The sequence below is a fragment of the Eschrichtius robustus genome, chromosome 12 (genome assembly GCF_028021215.1).
Source record: "Eschrichtius robustus isolate mEscRob2 chromosome 12, mEscRob2.pri, whole genome shotgun sequence".
NCBI lineage: Eukaryota > Metazoa > Chordata > Mammalia > Artiodactyla > Eschrichtiidae > Eschrichtius > Eschrichtius robustus.
Genome location: NC_090835.1, coordinates 53026754 through 53045035, shown reverse-complemented (window position 1 = coordinate 53045035; position 18282 = coordinate 53026754). Strand labels below are relative to the sequence as shown.

Sequence of the window (18282 nt, the reverse complement as noted above, 5' to 3'; positions counted from 1 at the left end):
ATGCCCCCTGCAGTGGAAGCACGGAATCTTAACCACTGGACCACCAGGGAAGTCCCTGCACATGTGCATTTATTAAAGGATCAGAGTTCATGTATTATTTTGTAACCTTCTCTTCTGCTTCTACCTAGCCCCCTATCAGGCACTTTCCCCACATCATTAGGTGTCCTTCTCTGGCATCCTTCATGGCTCCACGGTGTTGCACTGGCTCCATTGCGTGTCGGTGCCGTAGTTTACTTGCCTCATATTTGGGGACTTTATGTTTGTTTTTTTATTTTTTAAAAGAAAATTCTTTCCTACTAAACAGTGCTGTAATGAATATCCTTATAAATATATCCCTATACACACACTTAATATTTTTTATCTTTAGAATAAATTCCTAGAAATAGAATTGCTGAAAGTCAAACCAGCTATTTCGGTTAATTTACTTCTTTCTTTGATCCAGCACTTCCTTTCTTTCTTCTTTTTCTTTGTTTTTTAAAAATACATTAAAAATATCGAAGCACCTTACCTTGCCCAGCAGAGAGGTTGCCACAGCAGCGCTTCAGTCTTAATGGTCCCAGTGGCAAAAAGCTAACAGAAGGCTAGGTGAAAGGAGCCAGTCACCAAGGACCACATATTGTAGGATTCCATTTAGGAAAAATGTCCAAAATAGACAAATCCACAGAGACACAGAGTAGGGTAGTGGTTGCTTAGGGCTGGGGGGAGGGATACAGGGGTGACTGCGCATGCCTGTGGTGCTGCTTTTGGAGGCGATGAGAATGCTCTAAAATTGGGGTAGCTGCACAGTTCTGTGAATATAGTGCAAGCGGCGGAATTGCACACTTTAAATGGGTGAACTGTCTGGTGTATGAATTATATGTCTGTGAAACTGTTTTAAGAAAAAATGAATGATAAAAAAATGCGAAAAAGTTAATAGGTAATGTCTAAAAGTAATCTATAAATGTAAGTATACATATACTAGGTAAAATTACGGAGGAAGAGCCAAAAGAAACAGCTGAAGAAGTTACAGTACCTCTGAGGAAGAGGCCTGGCTGGGGTGGGGAGGAGCAGGGAGGGGAATCATCATTCCCACGGGCGGTGGTGCGGGCGGGGGCGGGGGGGGAGGCAGTGCATGCGCAGCCGTTGGGCAGCCCTCCTGGCCGAGCTCTACCAACTCTTCCTCTTCCTTTCCCAGATGCCGCCGTCTGATACCCTAACAGCCCGCCAGCCCTGTAGGAGGCGCTGCAGGACGTGTGACCCACGCGGATGGAGGGGCTTGAGCCGGCGGCCGCAGGAGAGACCGGGGTCTGGGTCCCCGGGCCGGTGGGTGCGGGAGGGGTCCTTCCTCCGGCTCCTGAGCGGGTCCAGCCTCTCACGCCAGCCTTCTTCACTTCCTCAGAGAATATTCCTCCCCGTCCGGGAAAGAAAAGCAGCCTCCAGGGAAATATGATCTCTCCCTCCTGCTTTAGAACCGCCTCAGGGACTGATGCCCCTCTCCCCAGCCCTCGGGGAGGGGCGCTGCCTTAAATCCTCTTGTGAAAACACAGCCACCTCCTAATTTATCTCGCTTGGAAATCTGGTCTTGAAGGTACCCTTTCTTAAAGTGAGGCTTATGGGAGCACCATGCGGTCAGCCTGTCCCCAAATAGGAGATCTCGGTTCCTTTCCTTTTGTTACCATTGTGTACGTGTTTGTATGTTTTTAAATAAAATGTTGACTTGGCCAATTGCAGAAGGATTTCTTATTAAGTTAGAAGAAGGCTGTGAAGTGAGCGCTACCTGGGGGCCCACTGGGTTTGTGTGCCCCACCGGCGGTAAGAGGAGCAGAGGATGCAGATGGTCCTGGCCTCTCAAGATTTGAGTATTTTCTTTCTTTTTTATAAATTATTTATTTAATTTTGGCTGCGTTGGGTCTTTGTTGCTGGGCGCGGGCTTCCTCTAGTTGCAGAGAGCAGGGGCTCCTCTTCCATGCGGTGCGCAGGCTTCTCATTGTGGTGGCTTCTCTTGTTGCGGGGCACGGGCTCTAGGCGCGCGGGCTTCAGTAGTTGTGGCGCACGGGCTTTGCTCCGTGGCATGTGGGATCTTCCCGGACCAGGGCTCGAACCCGTGTCACCTGCATTGGCACGCGGATTCTTAACCACTGCGCCACCAGGGAAGCCCTTGTGTATTTTCAAAGTAAATTGATGTAAAGGGTGGAAGCCAGTACTGTTTACACAAGACTCAAAAGCAACACAGGCAGCCTTTAAAAAGAGGGCAATTCTGACACATGCTACACCATGGATGAACCTTAAAGATATTATGTTAAGTGAAATAAGCCAGACACAAAAGGACAAATACTGTATGATTTTAGTTACATGAGGTGCATAGCATAGGCAAAATTCAGAGAGACAGGAAGTAAAATGGTGGTTGCCAGGGTCTGGAGGGAGGGGCCCTGGTGTGAGTGTTTAACGCGTACAGTTTCCATTTGGGAAGATGAAAACATTCTGGTTGGGACTTCCATGGTGGTCCAGTGGTTAGGACTCCGTGCTTCCACTGCAGGGGATACGGGTTTGATCCCTGGTCAGGGAACTAAGATCCCACATGGCGAGAAGACAAAAAAAAAAAAAAAAAAAACATTCTGGAGATGGACGGTGGTGATGGCTGCACAATAATCTAAATGTAATTAATGCCACTGCACTGTATAACTAAAATTTGTTAAAACGGTTAACTTTTATGTTATGTATATTTTACCGCAATTTTTTCTTTTTTTAAAGCAATGCAGGACATTCTGTCTAAGGCACCTAAGTAGCTGCAAAGCTACTTGGGAAATGGAGGAAGGCAGAGGTCCAATTATGCACACCCCACAGCAGGCACCACAGCCCAGCAGAGGCCAGCGCCGTGTTCTAACAGCTAAGCGTCGCAGGTCTAAAGGATACAGGCTGCAGGATGTGGGTGTCTTCTCTACACCAGGTGCTCTCTGGGGCTGCTCACCCAGGGGGAGTGCCCACGCGTAAGCCAAACTCTGTCCCAGCACGGGGAGGTGACCCACTGCACAGACCCAGCCAGGCAGGACCAAGCCAAGGTGTGAGAGGAGGGAAGACTGGACCCATGGGGGGAGGATGGGAGTCAGGTACCTGCCCCAAGGACCAAGAGCCAGCCTTGGCTCATTGTGGCCACCACAGGCCCAGGATACGGCGTTGGCACCTGTGGCACTAGGGACACTGGGAGATGAGACCAGAGTGGGTCTGCCCACATCATCTCCCACGAGCGGGCAGCTCCTGGCCAGCAGAGACCTGGGGAGGAGGGCTGGACAGTGGGCTGGGGCCCTTTGTCTGGCAGGCCTCTGCACAGGTGTTTTCTCACCGCCCACAAGAAAGACTGCTGCTCAGAGAGGCTCTGGAAAACAGCTTAGCTGTGCTGCTCTCTGCAGGAGGTGGCGTGCAGCCATAGCACTGCCTCTTTCTCTGAGGGCCCTGCTAGGAAGCACATCTATCCTGAAGGTCGGGCCGTGGAGTAGGGAGATCCAAGGAGAAAGCCGAGGGGAAGTGAGGTTAGAGCTAGAGCTGGGATTTGAGTCCAGGTCTGGCCTGTGACCACCCCACCCAGGTCCTCTGGGTGGGCAGGCAGGGCAGGGCCAGAGCCAGCCTGTGCCAGCTGGTTTCCTCCACAGGCAGGTGGCCCTGGTGTCTGCAGGAGGCCCAGAGAAGGAAACAAGTGTGTTCTTGACGGAGGCCCTGGCCTGACACAGCCCTTGTGCTGCAGCGGGCCTGGCGGCTTCTCTTCCAGACATCGTGACCTGCTTGGCCCTCAGCCTGGGCCTCCAGCCAGGACGCTCAGGTGACCCAGAGCTGTCCCACTCCCTGTGCCACCACCTCCCAGGCCTCTTCCTTAGCAAGGATAGCTAACTTCTGTTGCCATGGAAACACCGCAGACCTTTGGGCCCCTTCTCAGCGCCATCTTTTCCCCACTGTAGTGGTTTCTGAACTGCAGCCTGTGAACTCTCACAGGTGCTCCGAGGAGCTCACAGATGTCGATTTTATGTGCAAAATATATGTTAAAATCTTAAAACGCACACTCTTCTGTTATCAGTGGCAAGCACTGAACGGTGGGAACCCCTGGGCCGGCCATGCTCCAGCACAGGCTCCCTGGCCTCGGGGAAGGCTGGCCTTGCACCTGGGCTGGCCCAGGGAGACGCCAGGAGTGGGAAGTGAGCGGCTGAGAACCTTCCACGACGTCCTGGGCGAGCCAGGCTTCCTCCAACTCCTGCCACCAGGACCAAGCAGCGGAATGAATGGAAGATGAGGCTACAGCCCCAGTTAGCTCCTTCCTCCAAATCGTGCGCTTTTCAAATTAATCCCATTACTCTTCTAGACTCACTTCATACGAAGTCAATGTTATAAATGTAAATGAGTAATTTATATGAATACTATATTTCCTGTTTTATATAATGGAATTTCATGGGGGATTTCGATTGAGAAAAGGGATTTCTCTGCTTTAAAAAAGAAAAAAAAGTCAGGCAACCCCTGCCCTGAAGGGAGCTGCCAGGCTGCCCACGGGGCACCAGACAAATGGACACAGCGACCGGCCCAGGTTGAAGGGGGCAGGAAACCAGGAGAAACTTCCTCAGGAGACCGCGGTGAGAACACCTGGTGCCTCTGGACCTTGTAAGGAGACTGAGGCCACTGGTGGCTTGTTGAGGATTTACTGTAATTTTCTGTATAGATAAGTAATTATGCCAAAAAAAAAAAAAAGACCATGATTAATATATAAAGTTGTGCAAAAGAGGAAATGCTATGGTATGAAGCGTTGCGCAGGGCTCAGTTCTGAAGAGTGATAGCAGCCAGGAAAATGGGCACTCTATTGATCTGACCAAAACTGTAAAAAAAAAAAGGAAAAAGAAACCCTCATTCCCCAAGTGACTGAGAGAAGTGGAAATCTGGATTTTTAGGCCAAACAAAACTTGCGTGGGGCTGGCTGCGGCCTGCGGGGGCCCCAGGTTTGCTACCCCGCCCCCGGCGGCGGCGGCGGCGGCGGCGGTGCTGGGGCGGGTGGGCGCGGGGGCGGTGGGAGGGGGGGGGACGCAGGAAGTCAGCTGCTTCCTCCCGACCGCTGGGCGGGGGCGGGGCCCTCCCCGGGGAGCGGGAGCCGGGTCCCCAGCCCCGGGGGCTCGGCCTGCCTCTCGACGAGAAACTCACCGGGCCCCGCAGGTGGCCGCCCGCGCCCGCAGCGCCGCCTTTTGGTGGCCGCGGGGAGCCCGGTTCGTCCGACTCCAGGGTTCGGGAACAGAAGCGCAACTTGCACGTTTTATTTGGACTTCAGGCGCTCAGATGAATCATAATCCTCTGGTGTGCGACCGCAGCCTCCATTTAACTGTAACTACACGCTTCCCATTCCCCACCCCCACCCCCGGTCCTCTTCTCTTCCGAATCTACCATTCACCACACCTTTGCTTTTCTTATTACATAATTCTAGCGTCGCTCGATGTATTGCCTAAAAAGTGCAGCGAAGTATGGCAGTTATTTATTAAACCCCACGCTGTATGTCATCCTTTCGCTGTGTTGCTGTAACAGACACCGCATTTTAGGCAGCACTGGACATCCTCTTGGCCCCCCCCATCTCTTAATCCAGCCGGCACCGTGTGCCTGCCCTGCAAGGGCTGTGACCAGTTTCACTCCAGCGCAACCACGGAGCTGGGCTGCACGCTTCACTGACAGGTCTTGACTGTCACACCAGAGCTTTCCCGTGGTCGCCGCCAGGGGTGTCCAGCCCGCAGGTGCAGGAGTTCCTGCCCCGTGGGGTGATGCTGGCTAATGGGACATAGGAGTCAGTGGATACATTTGTCCTCCTCTCCCGGGACAGACTGTTCTGAGGCAGGTTTTATACAGTGTCTCCAAGGACAGTCCCGTGGGACCATGCAAATGATCACACAGGGTGGTCTACTCGGCAGCGCATCCTCATACTGGCTGGTTCTCTCTCCTTCCCGGCTTCACTGCCCACGTAGATGGTTCATCTGGATCTGTGGGTACAAGCCGACAATATGCGGCGGCTGCACCAACAGCCTTATTCAGGGGCAGCCTCAGAAGACAATAGTGGAGATTGGCGGCCCCATTTGGCCAGAGCTCTGAGCATCTGACTCATCCAAGGAAAGAAAATACACGGCCTCAAGGGGGCAGTGAACGGCCAGGGACCCCAAGAAGTGGGTGGACAGAAAGCCACTAAGATTCTCAGATGATCAAGTCGTTTGAACGAGAGGTGAGTCACCTACCAAATAAAAATCCTGGGTAATGAGGCCACTGAATGCCAGGAAGAAGGCAGCCCAGGAAAACTCCTGCACAGATGCATCTATTTTACGACTAAAAGCCAAGTCAGGTGATTGACAGCCTTAAAGGGGCGGGCGGAGCGGACCAGCAGAGGCAGAAAGCTGGAGTGAGTCCACGGCTCCCGTGCAGCAAAGAACTACTCAGCGTGAGCTGATACCACTCAGACCGGATAAACTACAGCCATGAGACAAGCAGGGACAAGACTCAGGTATAGGATCGGGTGGCGGGATTCATCCCCACCCAGGGGGAAGCCCTACATATTCCTAAACTCTATTATAGATACTGCCTGTAGTTTTGTGGGGTTTTGTTTGGTTGGTTTTGGTCTGGGCTGTGCTTGCTGCTCTTTTGTAAGAACCTGCTCACGGGATCCGTTCATTGCATCCACTGTTGGTGGCTCATGTAAGGGGTCAGAGGCAGAGCCGCCGACAGGGTTTCCCCATAAAGCTTGCCGAGCGTTTGAAACAGTGCCTCTTCCTGGGAGAAGAAAAGGTACAAGGTCTTTTCACCCAAGGTTTTGGATGGCCAGGGGTGCTACGCATAGCTTCCAAGCTTCCTTGGAAGTTGCACCCCGCTGTCTGGCCGAGGGAAGCTGGGAGCTTTACTGTGGACTCTGGGCGCTTAAATAAGAAGGTGGCCACTTTCATTTCCACAGTGCCCGACGTCTCCAAAGTGGATGGAGGTGCTGCTGCCATCATACCTGGCTCTTAGTTTGCAGCCTGGGGTACTGCTAACACTTTATTTTTTAAATGGGGGCGTGGGGGGGTGAGGGATGGGTGGAATGAGTTTGCCTTTACCTGGCACAGCACACAACACACTTATTGCCCTGAATTCTCCAGTGAGAGAGCATCAGTGGTTTGCACACACCTGGTATCATGTGAACTGTTGGTGGGTATGCAGGCATCTCTGTAATGGCTCCACAGAGAAAACTGCTTTGCTGCATCACCCAAGCACTGCTGATGAAAGACAGATGGGCCCCTCAATGAGGACAAAATCCACGTGACCTGCCTTCCAACTAACCATCTTGGGAGCTGCGTCACAGCCAAAGAGACATTTCACAATCAGTTAAGGACAAACTTTGTCGTAGCTACCGCTTACCAAAAAAAGGGCCCCACCCCCAAACTAGCCACTTTGCATATTGGCTGTTGGAGACAGTAGTACATCCCAAACCTGGAAATATTCCCACAGCCTCCACCCCAAGTCATCAGACGTGTGGCCACCTTTGAATGAGGGCCCCAAATAACCAATAATCTTGGAAGCCATTTGGGCAGCAATGAAAGACGCCTTACCCTAGCACCTCTGTCTTCTTCAGACCTAGAGGAAGTACATGTGTCTGTGACCAACCGCACAGCTGAAAGGGGGCCTTTGGCAATGACCACTCCTCCAGTTCCTCTGGGCCTCTGAGCTTTTGAACTTGAGAACTTTCTCCTGCCGCTGAGAAGCGACTGTGAGAATGACTGAGCTCTAATCAAAACAGCCTCCAACTTGACATCCTGCAAGTCTGAACTAAATTCCATAGGTGGGAAAGTTCTATCATGAAAATATCATGGATCTTCCAATTAAGGCCAGCCCCTAAGCCTTTAACTAACTTCACAAACAGGTGTCTTCCCTACTGGGCTGCTGGTTTCATGAAGGCCAGCTGACAAGAATCAGTGACGAAGGAGCCCACCCACCTCCAAGGTGAGCAGGTCCTCTATGATGCTAGAGCCTTTCAGTGAGAGCAAACGGCCGATGGCCCGCAGCAATGGACGCCCCTTGTGAGGAGCTGAACTTAAGGTGGGACTTCTAGCCGGAGTGCACCCCCCCAGGATTTAATGAACAGTATCTGTATATAAGCTCATGGGCTGTCACTAACGGCCTAGCTGTAATGGTCAGGTCTTTGGGCCGCCCAGGACTGGACTTGTAAAGACATACCATATATTGGGTGCATCCCCCGTGTAAACGTAAATAATTACAGACTCAATATTTACATTACATGTATGTTTAGATGAAGCAACCACATCTAGAGAAAAGTGTTGAGACAAACATACATGGAAAAAGGCAACACGTGTGGCCATCACCTCTACCACAGACCAGTGGGCTGTGCTCAAGTCCACCATGGGTAAGCAAGCACCATAAAGCTTGAGATGCCCAGTGAGAAATCATGCAAGCAACTCTTCACTGCAAAGACTTGTATTATTTGCCAACTATACCAGAGTCCTCAGTGATGACTTCCACAGGGCCAGCTGGTCTGTCTTCACCTATTTACAACTTGCACAAGGTGATTACTGCCTCTGTCTACCTGAGCTCCTAGGTACTCAAGGACTTTTGCACCTGCTTTGACCTCAACAGATGAATGGGTGGATGTTTCATTTCGTTCAAATCTATGTAGACAAACTTGGACACTTTGTCCCAGGTATTCTATGGCCACCCTCTTCTGCCCACTGTCTACTTACATTGGAAAATGGCAACTCCTGAGTCCAGAAAGGAGGATGGTGTGGCTCATCCCTGACGGGGGATGACAGATCTCAACTGATCAGGTGTGAACATGTCTGACCCCAGAAATACATGGAGGTCAAGGGGACATGAGTAACTTTTTTTTTTTCCCCCTTTTACAAGTATGGACCAACAGTTTCAAATGTCCTTCCCCTAATCTTCTAGTTCTCATGATGTTGACTATGTCACCCTCATCTAACCCAGCTGCAGGGCCCCAGGGCCAGGGGTGGATTAAGACAAATTTGGATGGCCCTGGGGGTTCATTTCCTCCCTCATTTTGGTAGCTTACTGGAGAGACGACTCTAAAGGTTTGAGTTAGCACAATGGAAAAACATACTGATTCCAGCCCTTGAGTTGTTTTCTTTTTTTAAAAATTTTTATTGGAGTATAGTTGTTTTACAATGTTGTGTTAGTTTCTGCTGTGCAGCAAAGTGAATCAGTTACACATTTACATATATCCACTCTTTTTTAGATTTCCTTCCCATTTAGGTCACCACAGAGCACTGAGTTCCCTGTGCTATACAGTATTTTCTTATTATCTATTTTATACATAGTAGTGTATATATGTCAACCCTAATCTCCCAGTTCATCCCACCTCCCCTTCCCCACTTGGTAACCATAAGTTTGTTTTCTACATCTGTGACTCTTTCTGCTTTGCAAATAAGTTCATCTGTACCATTTTTCTAGGTTCCACATATAAGTGATATTATACGATGTTCGTCTTTCTCTTTCTGACTTACTTTACTTTGTATGACAATCTCTAGGTCCATCCATGTCACTGCAAATGGCATTATTTTGTTCTTTTTTATGGCTGAGTAATATTCCATTGTATATACCACATCTTCTTTATCCATTCCTCTGTCAATGGACATTTAGGTTGCTTCCATGTCCTGGCTATTGTAAATAGCTGCAATGAACATAGGGGTGCATGCATCCTTTTGAATTATGGTTTTCTCTGGATATATGCCCAGGAGTGGGATTGTCCAGCCCCTGAGCTCTCGAGGGTCTCCTTTTCCAATAAAGCCACTCTTCCAGAGAGCTTCCATTCTTTGACAGTTGAATGATTACTGGAGTGCCCCCTGTACCTTCTGTACATACACATGGGAGCACTGTGGGGCAGGGTCCCTCTCTGCCTGTAGTCTGTTTATGTCCCGAACAAACTATAGGCTAATGAAAGCTTAGGGAACTGCACACGCTCAACTTCTAACCTGCTTGATTCCCCCCAATATGCCTTACTTATATCTGTACCAAGAGGCACAGTGTCATATTAAATTGGATATCTTTCCAGATCAGTAGAGAATTTCTGTATTCCATTCAGTGAACGTATTCCCCTATAGATTCACATTTGAGGGAAAATAGTCTTTAATCAGAGGATGCCCATCAGGGTGGCAGCTACCACCCTTCGTTGTGAGGGCATGTGCTCAGGGAAGTAGAGACATGGGTGGGATGTTAAAACAGGATAAAACAGGGACCTGAAAAGCACTTTCCCTTTGGGGCTTGTCCCTCTTGCTTCTCCCACTGCCATGAGAACATGTTTGGGCCAGCCTGCTGGCAGCATGTGAGAGGCACATGGAGGAGGACTGGTATCCCCTGTTGACAGAGAGATGACCCAGAAGCATGAGCTTCCAGCCAACAGCAAGCCTATGCCCAGACTTCAAGTCAGCCCTGCCAAGGACAGAAAAGCCACGCAACCTAAACTATGACCCACAGACTCATGAGCTAAATACATAGTGTTAAGTCACTGAATTTGGGAGTTACTTAGTATGCATCATTATTTGTGGAGATAGTTACAGAAGGCACCAAGGGGGTGTTTAGAACTTCAGAGTCTCCAGCTATACCTCCTGCTCCATAGAGGCTGGTTTTATTAAGAGCTGGCTTCTGGGAATTCCCTGGTGGTCCAGTGATTAGGGCTCCGGGCTTCCACTGCAGGGGGCATGGGTTCAATCCCTGATCAGGGAACTAATATCCCACATGCCTTGCAGTGCGGCCAAAAAAAAAAGATCTGGCTTCTTCTCTGTTGCCCATGTAGATTTTAGGTTAAACCCTAACTTGAGAGGATTGCAAAGGCAGAAGCAATGGGTTGACATTGGTTTGTCCAGAGCCAGGGTTAGGTTCCAACTGGCTACTGGCTTCTGGTGGAACAATCTTTTTGTAGATGTTAAATATTCTGACTGTGAGGGAAGGGGGGTAACTGGTGGCTGGGAAAGGTACTCAGAAGCTAGGCCAAGTGTACAGGTGGTTGAGTCGAACTTGAGGATCAAATAAAAAGGGCTGAGCCATTGGAAACCTGGAGTTTGCACTTCCAAAGGATACAGTGGAACCAATGTGAGGAAGATTCAGTAAATCCAACAAATAGGAGAATTAGCATCAAAAGAACTTAGGATCTTCGTAGAATAATCTGAAAGAAAATAAAGTAAATGAAGTTAAAAACTCAGTGGAGCTGCTATACTGTAAATTAGAGTTAAAGTTCAATGAATAAGTGAAATACAGCTTAAGAAAAAAATTAGTGTTTGAGGCTACCATCCAGAATGTAGCACAGAGAGATAAAGAGTTAGAAAATATTAAAGAGTTCATTGTTATAGAGGATGGGACTTCCCTGGTGGTCCAGTGGTTAAGAATCCATCTTGCAATGCAGGGGACGCTGGTTCAATCCCTGGTTGGGGCACTAAGATCCCACACACCGCGGGGCAACTAAGCCCATACACCACAGCTAGAGAGCCTGTGTGCCGCAACTACAGAGCCCACATGCTGTGGAGCCTGTGTGCCACAACTACAGAGCCCATGCACTCTGGAGCCTGCACGCCACAACTAGAGAGAAGCCCACACACTGCAACGAAGAGCCCGTGTGCCGCAACTAAGACCTGATGCAGCCAAAAAAAAACCACATTTCTCATAAAAAAAAAAACTTTACAGAGGATGGAATGAGAAGGTCCCACGCATGCCTGGTGCAGAATCTAATCCAGAGGGAGAATAAGGAGAGCTAATTTCAAAGTGGAAAACAAATGAGAATTTTCTAGAAATGAAGAATGTCAATCCTCAGACTAAGGAAGCATACCACATCCCTCGCAAGTTACATGAAAATAAATCCACCTGGATGTCTTCCAGTGAAACTCAATACCAAATGCAAAGATAAAATCTTAGAACCAAAGATGACCTACTATGAATGTAGGCTCACAGCAGATTTTTATTTTGCAATGTTAGAGCCCGGATGACAATGGAATAATATCTCTGAAGGATTGAGATTAAAAAAAAAACCCAAAAACTGTCAATCTAGAATTCACCATCCAGCTTAGCTATTTTTTAAGTATAAGGGCACTCTTGCTGAAAGGACAACTAACCCTTGAGTCAGAAGAAAATGGAATCCAAAAATAAGTAGAATGTAAAGAGGCAAGGGTGAGGAAAAAATAAAATATATTGTCAAGTCTAAAAAAGCAATGGTTGCATAAAACAACAATAATAGCTAACTTGAGGGAGATGTTAAAACAAGATAAATTTAAACAACTAGGCAACAACAATGCAGTAGATGGGAAGAACTGATGGGCATTCATTCTAAGGTCAGTTTTGTTTGGGAGATGGGTAGGAACACTGATTAAATTTATACGTTTGTATAAAATCAAATATGCATGCTAAAAATGTAACAGTATTACTGAAGAATTTTAGTTAATAAAAGTGGCAGGAATTACAGTATAAAGTCACCACTTTGCAACCCTTACTAAAATAACAGATTTAGACAAAGGTCAATGGATGAAACTTTTCAGCTAAAAAGGTGGTGGGAAACTTTACAGTGGGAAGAGTCAGGCTGTCAGCACCTGAACCCACTGATTAAGTGTGCACTAAGAATGGCACTACGTCAGGGTACACACTGCCTGATGAAGTACACAACATCACCTACAAGAAACGCTTAAAACAAGAAGAAGCCTAACCTGAATTTAAGCAAGACTTTAGAGTTTGCTTTTTGTTTAGAGGAAATACTAGGAATAGAGGAACAAGATAAATAACACAAGAACACAAACAGATAAATCCAGAATGTGAGATGTCTTACAGGAATCCAAACTATTAGAGGGAAGAAAAGATGCCAGCAACATTGCTGAATACAAAGTAATCAAAATTAACCCCATCCTTGTTCCACAATTCTAATCAGAATATGTAATTTTTAAATAAAGATCCCATTCTGGGGAATTTCGTGGTGGTCCAGTGGTTAGGATTCCATACTCTCACTGCCGAGGGCCCGGGTTCAATCCCTGGTCAGGGAACTAAGATCCCACAAACCACATTGCGTGGCCAAGAAAAGAAAAAGATCCCATTCTGGGTAGCTACAAAAATAAGTATCTAGGATAAATCTGACAAAAGATGGGCAAGACTTTTATGAAGAAAACCATGAAACTTTACTGAAAAACAATAAAGGACCTAAATCAGTGAAGATGCTATGTTCATGACTGTGAGGTTCAATAATAAATCATTTTTCCACAAATTAATCTATTAATTCAATGCAATTCCAAGAAAAAATCAAAAAGCTTTTTTCATTTTTTAATGAAACTTGCCAAATCCATCTTAAGAATTCATAATAAAAACTAAAGTGCCTCTGTAATCTTCCTCTTCATTTTATTGTAAACCCAAAACTTCTCTAAAAAGTCTTTAAAATTAAAAAAAGTGCCAAGAATAAAACAATTTAGAACTTGCCATATCAGATATTAAGATGTTTATCAAGACCGTGGTATCAGCAAGGGAAAAAATAGCCCAAGAAAGTTAGCACCAGACCCAGGCATATACATAAACCTGGTAAATGACAGGGGCAATATTGTCTATTAGAGAAACAGAGTCACTCACTGAAATAATAAATCAGAGGGGATGAGAGACTCACACCACACACAAAAATCAAGGCAGAAGCAAGTACTAAATAAAAGATGCAAATCCTTAAACATTTTAGAAAGTAGAGGAGAACATCTCTGACCTTGAGGTAACTACAGAAGCAAAGTTAAAATATAATTCACAGAATATGAGAAGATATTTCCAAGGCATATTACAAAGGGTAATATCTATAATATGTCAAGAACTCTCAAATGAAGAAAATGCTCAATATTTTTTAAAAAAGGCAAAGGAACACTGCTATATATAAAATAGGTAACTAATAAAGACCTACTGGAACTCTATTCAGTATGCTGTAATGACCTATATGGGAAAAGAATCTAAAAAAGAGGAGATATATGTATATGTATAACTGATTCACTTTGCTGTACAGTAGAAAGTAACACAACATTGTAAATCAACTATACTTCAATAAAATTTTTTAAAAAACGATGAGGCTGATTTTTGGCTCGCTGATAAATTTAAGTATGGTGAGAGGCAGTGCATGAGAGTTGGAAAATATCCTAAGAGGTGAGAGAATTTGAAGAGGTTTGAAGGATAATTCGATTTTAGATTTTGTGTAGTCAGGGCCACAAGTCAGGGCCTTGATTTCAAGGGCCAGAATAAAACCTGACACAGTCACGGCCAGGGCAGTTCATTTCCAATAATGAGGCATAGTTATTTGTGGAATTGTTGGTGGGGGAATATTGTTGGAGAGAAGGAATCCAGTGAAGTTGCTTCTGGCTAATAGATTTTTTTTTTTAAATAAATTTATTTATTTATTTGTGGCTGTGTTGGGTCTTCGTTTCTGTGCGAGGGCTTTCTCCAGTTGCGGCGAGCGGGGGCCACTCTTCATCGCGGTGCGCAGGCCTCTCACTATCGTGGCCTCTCTTGTTGCGGAGCACAGGCTCCAGACGCGTAGGCTCAGTAGTTGTGGCGCACGGGCTTAGTTGTTTCGCGACATGTGGGATCCTCCCAGGCCAGGGCTCGAGCCCGTGTCCCCTGCATTGGCAGGCAGATTCCCAACCACTGCGCCACCAGGCTAATAGACATTTGATGGAATCGATTAAGAGCGGGTGTTTTCACTGATGAGAATTAACGTAGAGAAGCAAGGTTGCCCTGGGAGCAGGAAGAAAAGAATTCCAGTGCTGTAGACAGCTGGGAGCGACGTGGTGATGAGAGTGATTAACAGCGCTCAGGCGTTGGTATTTGACGCGTCAGGAGTTTCCATCATTAGGTCTTTGGAATGAAAACCTGTGAGGCAGGGTCTTCCTGTTCCCGCGAGGCTTCCGATGACCAGAGATGTTGCGGTAAAAGATACGGCTTTCCATAAACCTCCTATTGTTCGAATGTCTTGTTCATCGTTTGAATCGTGGATCATGGATCCGGAGCATAGAAACAATATGGCTTTGAAGAAGGCGCGTGTACAAATGTGCAGGAAGGCTCAATGAAGTTGATTCATGCCATTGTTACTATGATGAGGCCTACTTGGCTGAAAGTGGAGAAAACAACCATTTTTTTGGATGTCGTTTTGGGTGAGAACTCCCGTTGCTATAAAGGGTGTGGTGATTGCTCCTAAGCGTAATGCTGTTGTTTGAAGGAACTTGTTATTTTCTACTGGGGGGTAAACGTGAATAAGTAGGAAAATGCTGTTACCAGTCTTGCGTTTTTGTACTTGAGTGGAGTAGGGCTGGGGGCGGGGGAGGGGGTGGGACGGATAGGGCCTTCCCTTGCTGAGGGAATTCAAGGGGGTAGGCCAAATGGGGTGGGTTTTTCAGTTGCAGCTGGAAAAGAAGTCCTATGAAGGGTAAGTTTGGGTAGTCTAGGTTATGTATAAAAATTTGTTGTAAATCCCATGCATTCAAGTTGAATAAGAATCATGCTATCGATATAAGAAATCCAGTATCTCCCATGCAGTTATAAAAGATTGCTTGAGGGGGAGTTCCCTGGTGGCCTAATGGTTAGGATTCCGTGCTTTCACTGCCAGGGCTGCTTGGATCCCTTGTTGGGGAACTAAGATCCCACGAGCTGCATGGCATGACCACAGGAAAAAAAAAAAAAACATTGCTTGAAGGGCAGCTGGATTTGCTGCTGCTCGGCCATGTCATCATCCAATCAGTAAAAAAGATATAATTCCAACTCCTTCTCCTCTGATGAAAAGTTGGAAAAGATTGTTGGCAGTACCAAGAATTAGTATTGTAATTAGAAAGAGGAGTAAGTATTTGAAAAATCAGTTAATATTCGGGTCTGCGTGTATATATCACATTGAGAATTCTATAATAGATCATGTAACAAATAGTGCTACTGGTACAAATATTATTGAGAAGTCATCTGTTTTGAAACTAAGTGATCATTTGACGGTTTGGAGGGTGACTCAGTGTCAGTTTGAAATCATTATTTCTTGGCTTGAGTGAATGAATAATATTGTGGGGATTAGACTGGTAATAAAGCCTCTGAGATAGTGGTTTTTATGTAGGATGGATATACGTTACTTTCATAGATTGTTAGAGTTTGTTGTTATAATTGGTGGTGTTAAAATAAATCATGTAACTAGTGTGAAAGAGGCAAATAAGTTTATTCCATTTATTTTGAGTTGCACCAGTGTTCTGGCTCCTAAGATCAAGGGATGACTACTATCCTTTAAAAGTTTGAAAAAGCCATCCTGTTAGGTATGGAAGAGTGAATTAGCAGTTCTTGAATGCTTTTTTGGTAAATAAGAAGGTTTGAGCTTCTGTTACTAGATGCACAATCTAGTGGGGTTTTTTAAAACTATATTTACAGTAGAGGGGCCCCCAAATAATTTGGGGATTAATTGATAGGAGTAAGAGAGGTAAGAGGTGGAGAGTTATAAGGGCATTTTCTCATGTCAGTGATGGTTTGATGTTATTAACGTAATGTATATATTTACCTCGTTGTGTTATGATTAGCATTTATAGGGAGTCTAAAGCAGTCATTACTGTTTTAATTCCTATGAGGATAATTGTAACGTTTGATCATGAGAAAGATGATATTACTACAAATAGTACTCTAGGAACCCTCCTACACTGTTGGTAGGAATGTAAATTGGTACAAGCACTATGGAGAACAGTATGGAGGTTCCTTAAAAAACTAAAAATAGAACTACCATATGATCCGGCAAAACCACTCCTGGTCATGTATCTGAAGAAAACCATAATCCAAAAGGATACAGGCACCCCAATGTTCAGTGCAGCACTGTTTACAATAGCCAAGACATGGAAGCAACCAAAATGTCCATCAACAGAGGAATGGATAAAGATATATATTTATGCACCATTATATATACCAATATATATAATATTCCATTTTATATATATATATATATAAAATATTCCATTTTATATATATATATATATATATATATATATATATATATATATATATATATATAATGGAATATTACTCAGCCATTAAAAAGAATTAAATAATGCCATCTGCAGCAACATGGATGGACCTAGAGGTGATCATACTAAGTGAAGTCAGAGAAAGAAAATATCATATAATATCACTTATATGTGGAATCTAAAAAAAGGTACACATGAACTTATTTACAAAACAGAAATAGAGTCACAGATGTAGAAAACAAACTTATGGTTACTGGAGGATAAATTGTGAGATTGGGATTGACATATACACACTACTATATATAAAATAGATAGCTAATAAGGACCTACTGGATAGCACAGGGAACTCTACTCGATACTCTGTAATGACCTATATGGGAAAAGAATCTAAAAAGAGTGGACATATGTATATGTATAACTGATTCACTTGGCTGTGCAGCAGAAACTAACACAACATTGTAAATCAACTATAGTCCAATTAAAAAAATTCTCCAATTAGAATGAGAGTTGGGGGTAGGGCTAAATCTGTAAGGCTTGCTAGTCATCATCATGTTGTTGTGAATGGGAGGAGCGTTTGTGGGCCTCTGTGCTGGGATGATTGTTTGGCTGTGAATGCGTTGGTGGTGTGAGTTTGCTGGGAGAAGAGTATAGATGATGTGAGACGGTGGTAATTGTTAGGGCGGCAGCTCCTCTATAGCTTCAAGGTGTTTGGATGAGAATGGCTACGACGACTAGTGCTGTGCAGCTGACTGATGAATATGTGGTGAGTGACCCTAAGTCTGTTTGGTGTGAGGAAATGGAGCGAGTGAGAATTATTCCTCGTCAGGAAAGGATGAGAAAGGGATATGCTCTGAAATCTGTGTGTGGATTTAGAATTGTTGTGACCATAGCACGCTGTAGCCTCCACGTGTTTGTAGTACGGCTGCAAGGACTATGGGTCCTGCACTGGGAGCTTCTACCTGGGCTTTGGGCGATCAGAGGTGAAGGCTGTCGAGAGGTATTTTTACACTGAAGGCTATTATGCCTGCTAGTCCCATGAAAATGTTAGATCAGGAGTCGGGTATTATTTGTGTTTGATGTTGAATTATTAAGAAGTTTAAAAAAATTTTTTAATTGAAGTATAGTTGATTTACAATGTTGTGTTACCTTCTGCTGTACAGCAAAGTGACTCAGTTATGCATATATATACATTCTTTTTTTATATTCTTTTCCATTATGGTTTGTCACAGGATACTGAATATAGTTCCCTGCGCTATACAGTAGGACCTTGTTGCTTATCCATTCTGTATATAAAAGCTTACATCTGCTCACCCCAGCCTCCCTCTCC

At 45.5% G+C, this 18282-nt stretch overlaps 2 protein-coding genes and 1 pseudogene across 2 annotated transcripts in view; 1 reads left to right on the top strand and 2 right to left on the bottom strand.

Annotated features, from left to right (window-relative positions):
• The window catches only part of CMTM7 (CKLF like MARVEL transmembrane domain containing 7), a 42705-nt gene extending 40993 nt beyond the window's left edge, over positions 1–1712 (top strand). Inside the window, exon 5 of the mRNA XM_068558930.1 lies at positions 1175–1712. Coding sequence (XP_068415031.1) covers positions 1175–1188 — 14 coding nt within the window. The 3' untranslated portion in view covers positions 1189–1712. The remainder of the gene's footprint in view (positions 1–1174) is intronic.
• A 7425-nt stretch (positions 1713–9137) lies between these two features.
• CMTM6 (CKLF like MARVEL transmembrane domain containing 6) overlaps positions 9138–18282 on the bottom strand; it is a 60865-nt gene continuing 51720 nt past the window's right edge. The window contains exon 4 of the mRNA XM_068557890.1: positions 9138–11146. Within this exon, the coding sequence (XP_068413991.1) occupies positions 11126–11146 (21 nt within the window). The 3' untranslated portion in view covers positions 9138–11125. The remainder of the gene's footprint in view (positions 11147–18282) is intronic.
• LOC137773255 (NADH-ubiquinone oxidoreductase chain 5-like) lies at positions 14023–16101 on the bottom strand (annotated as a pseudogene).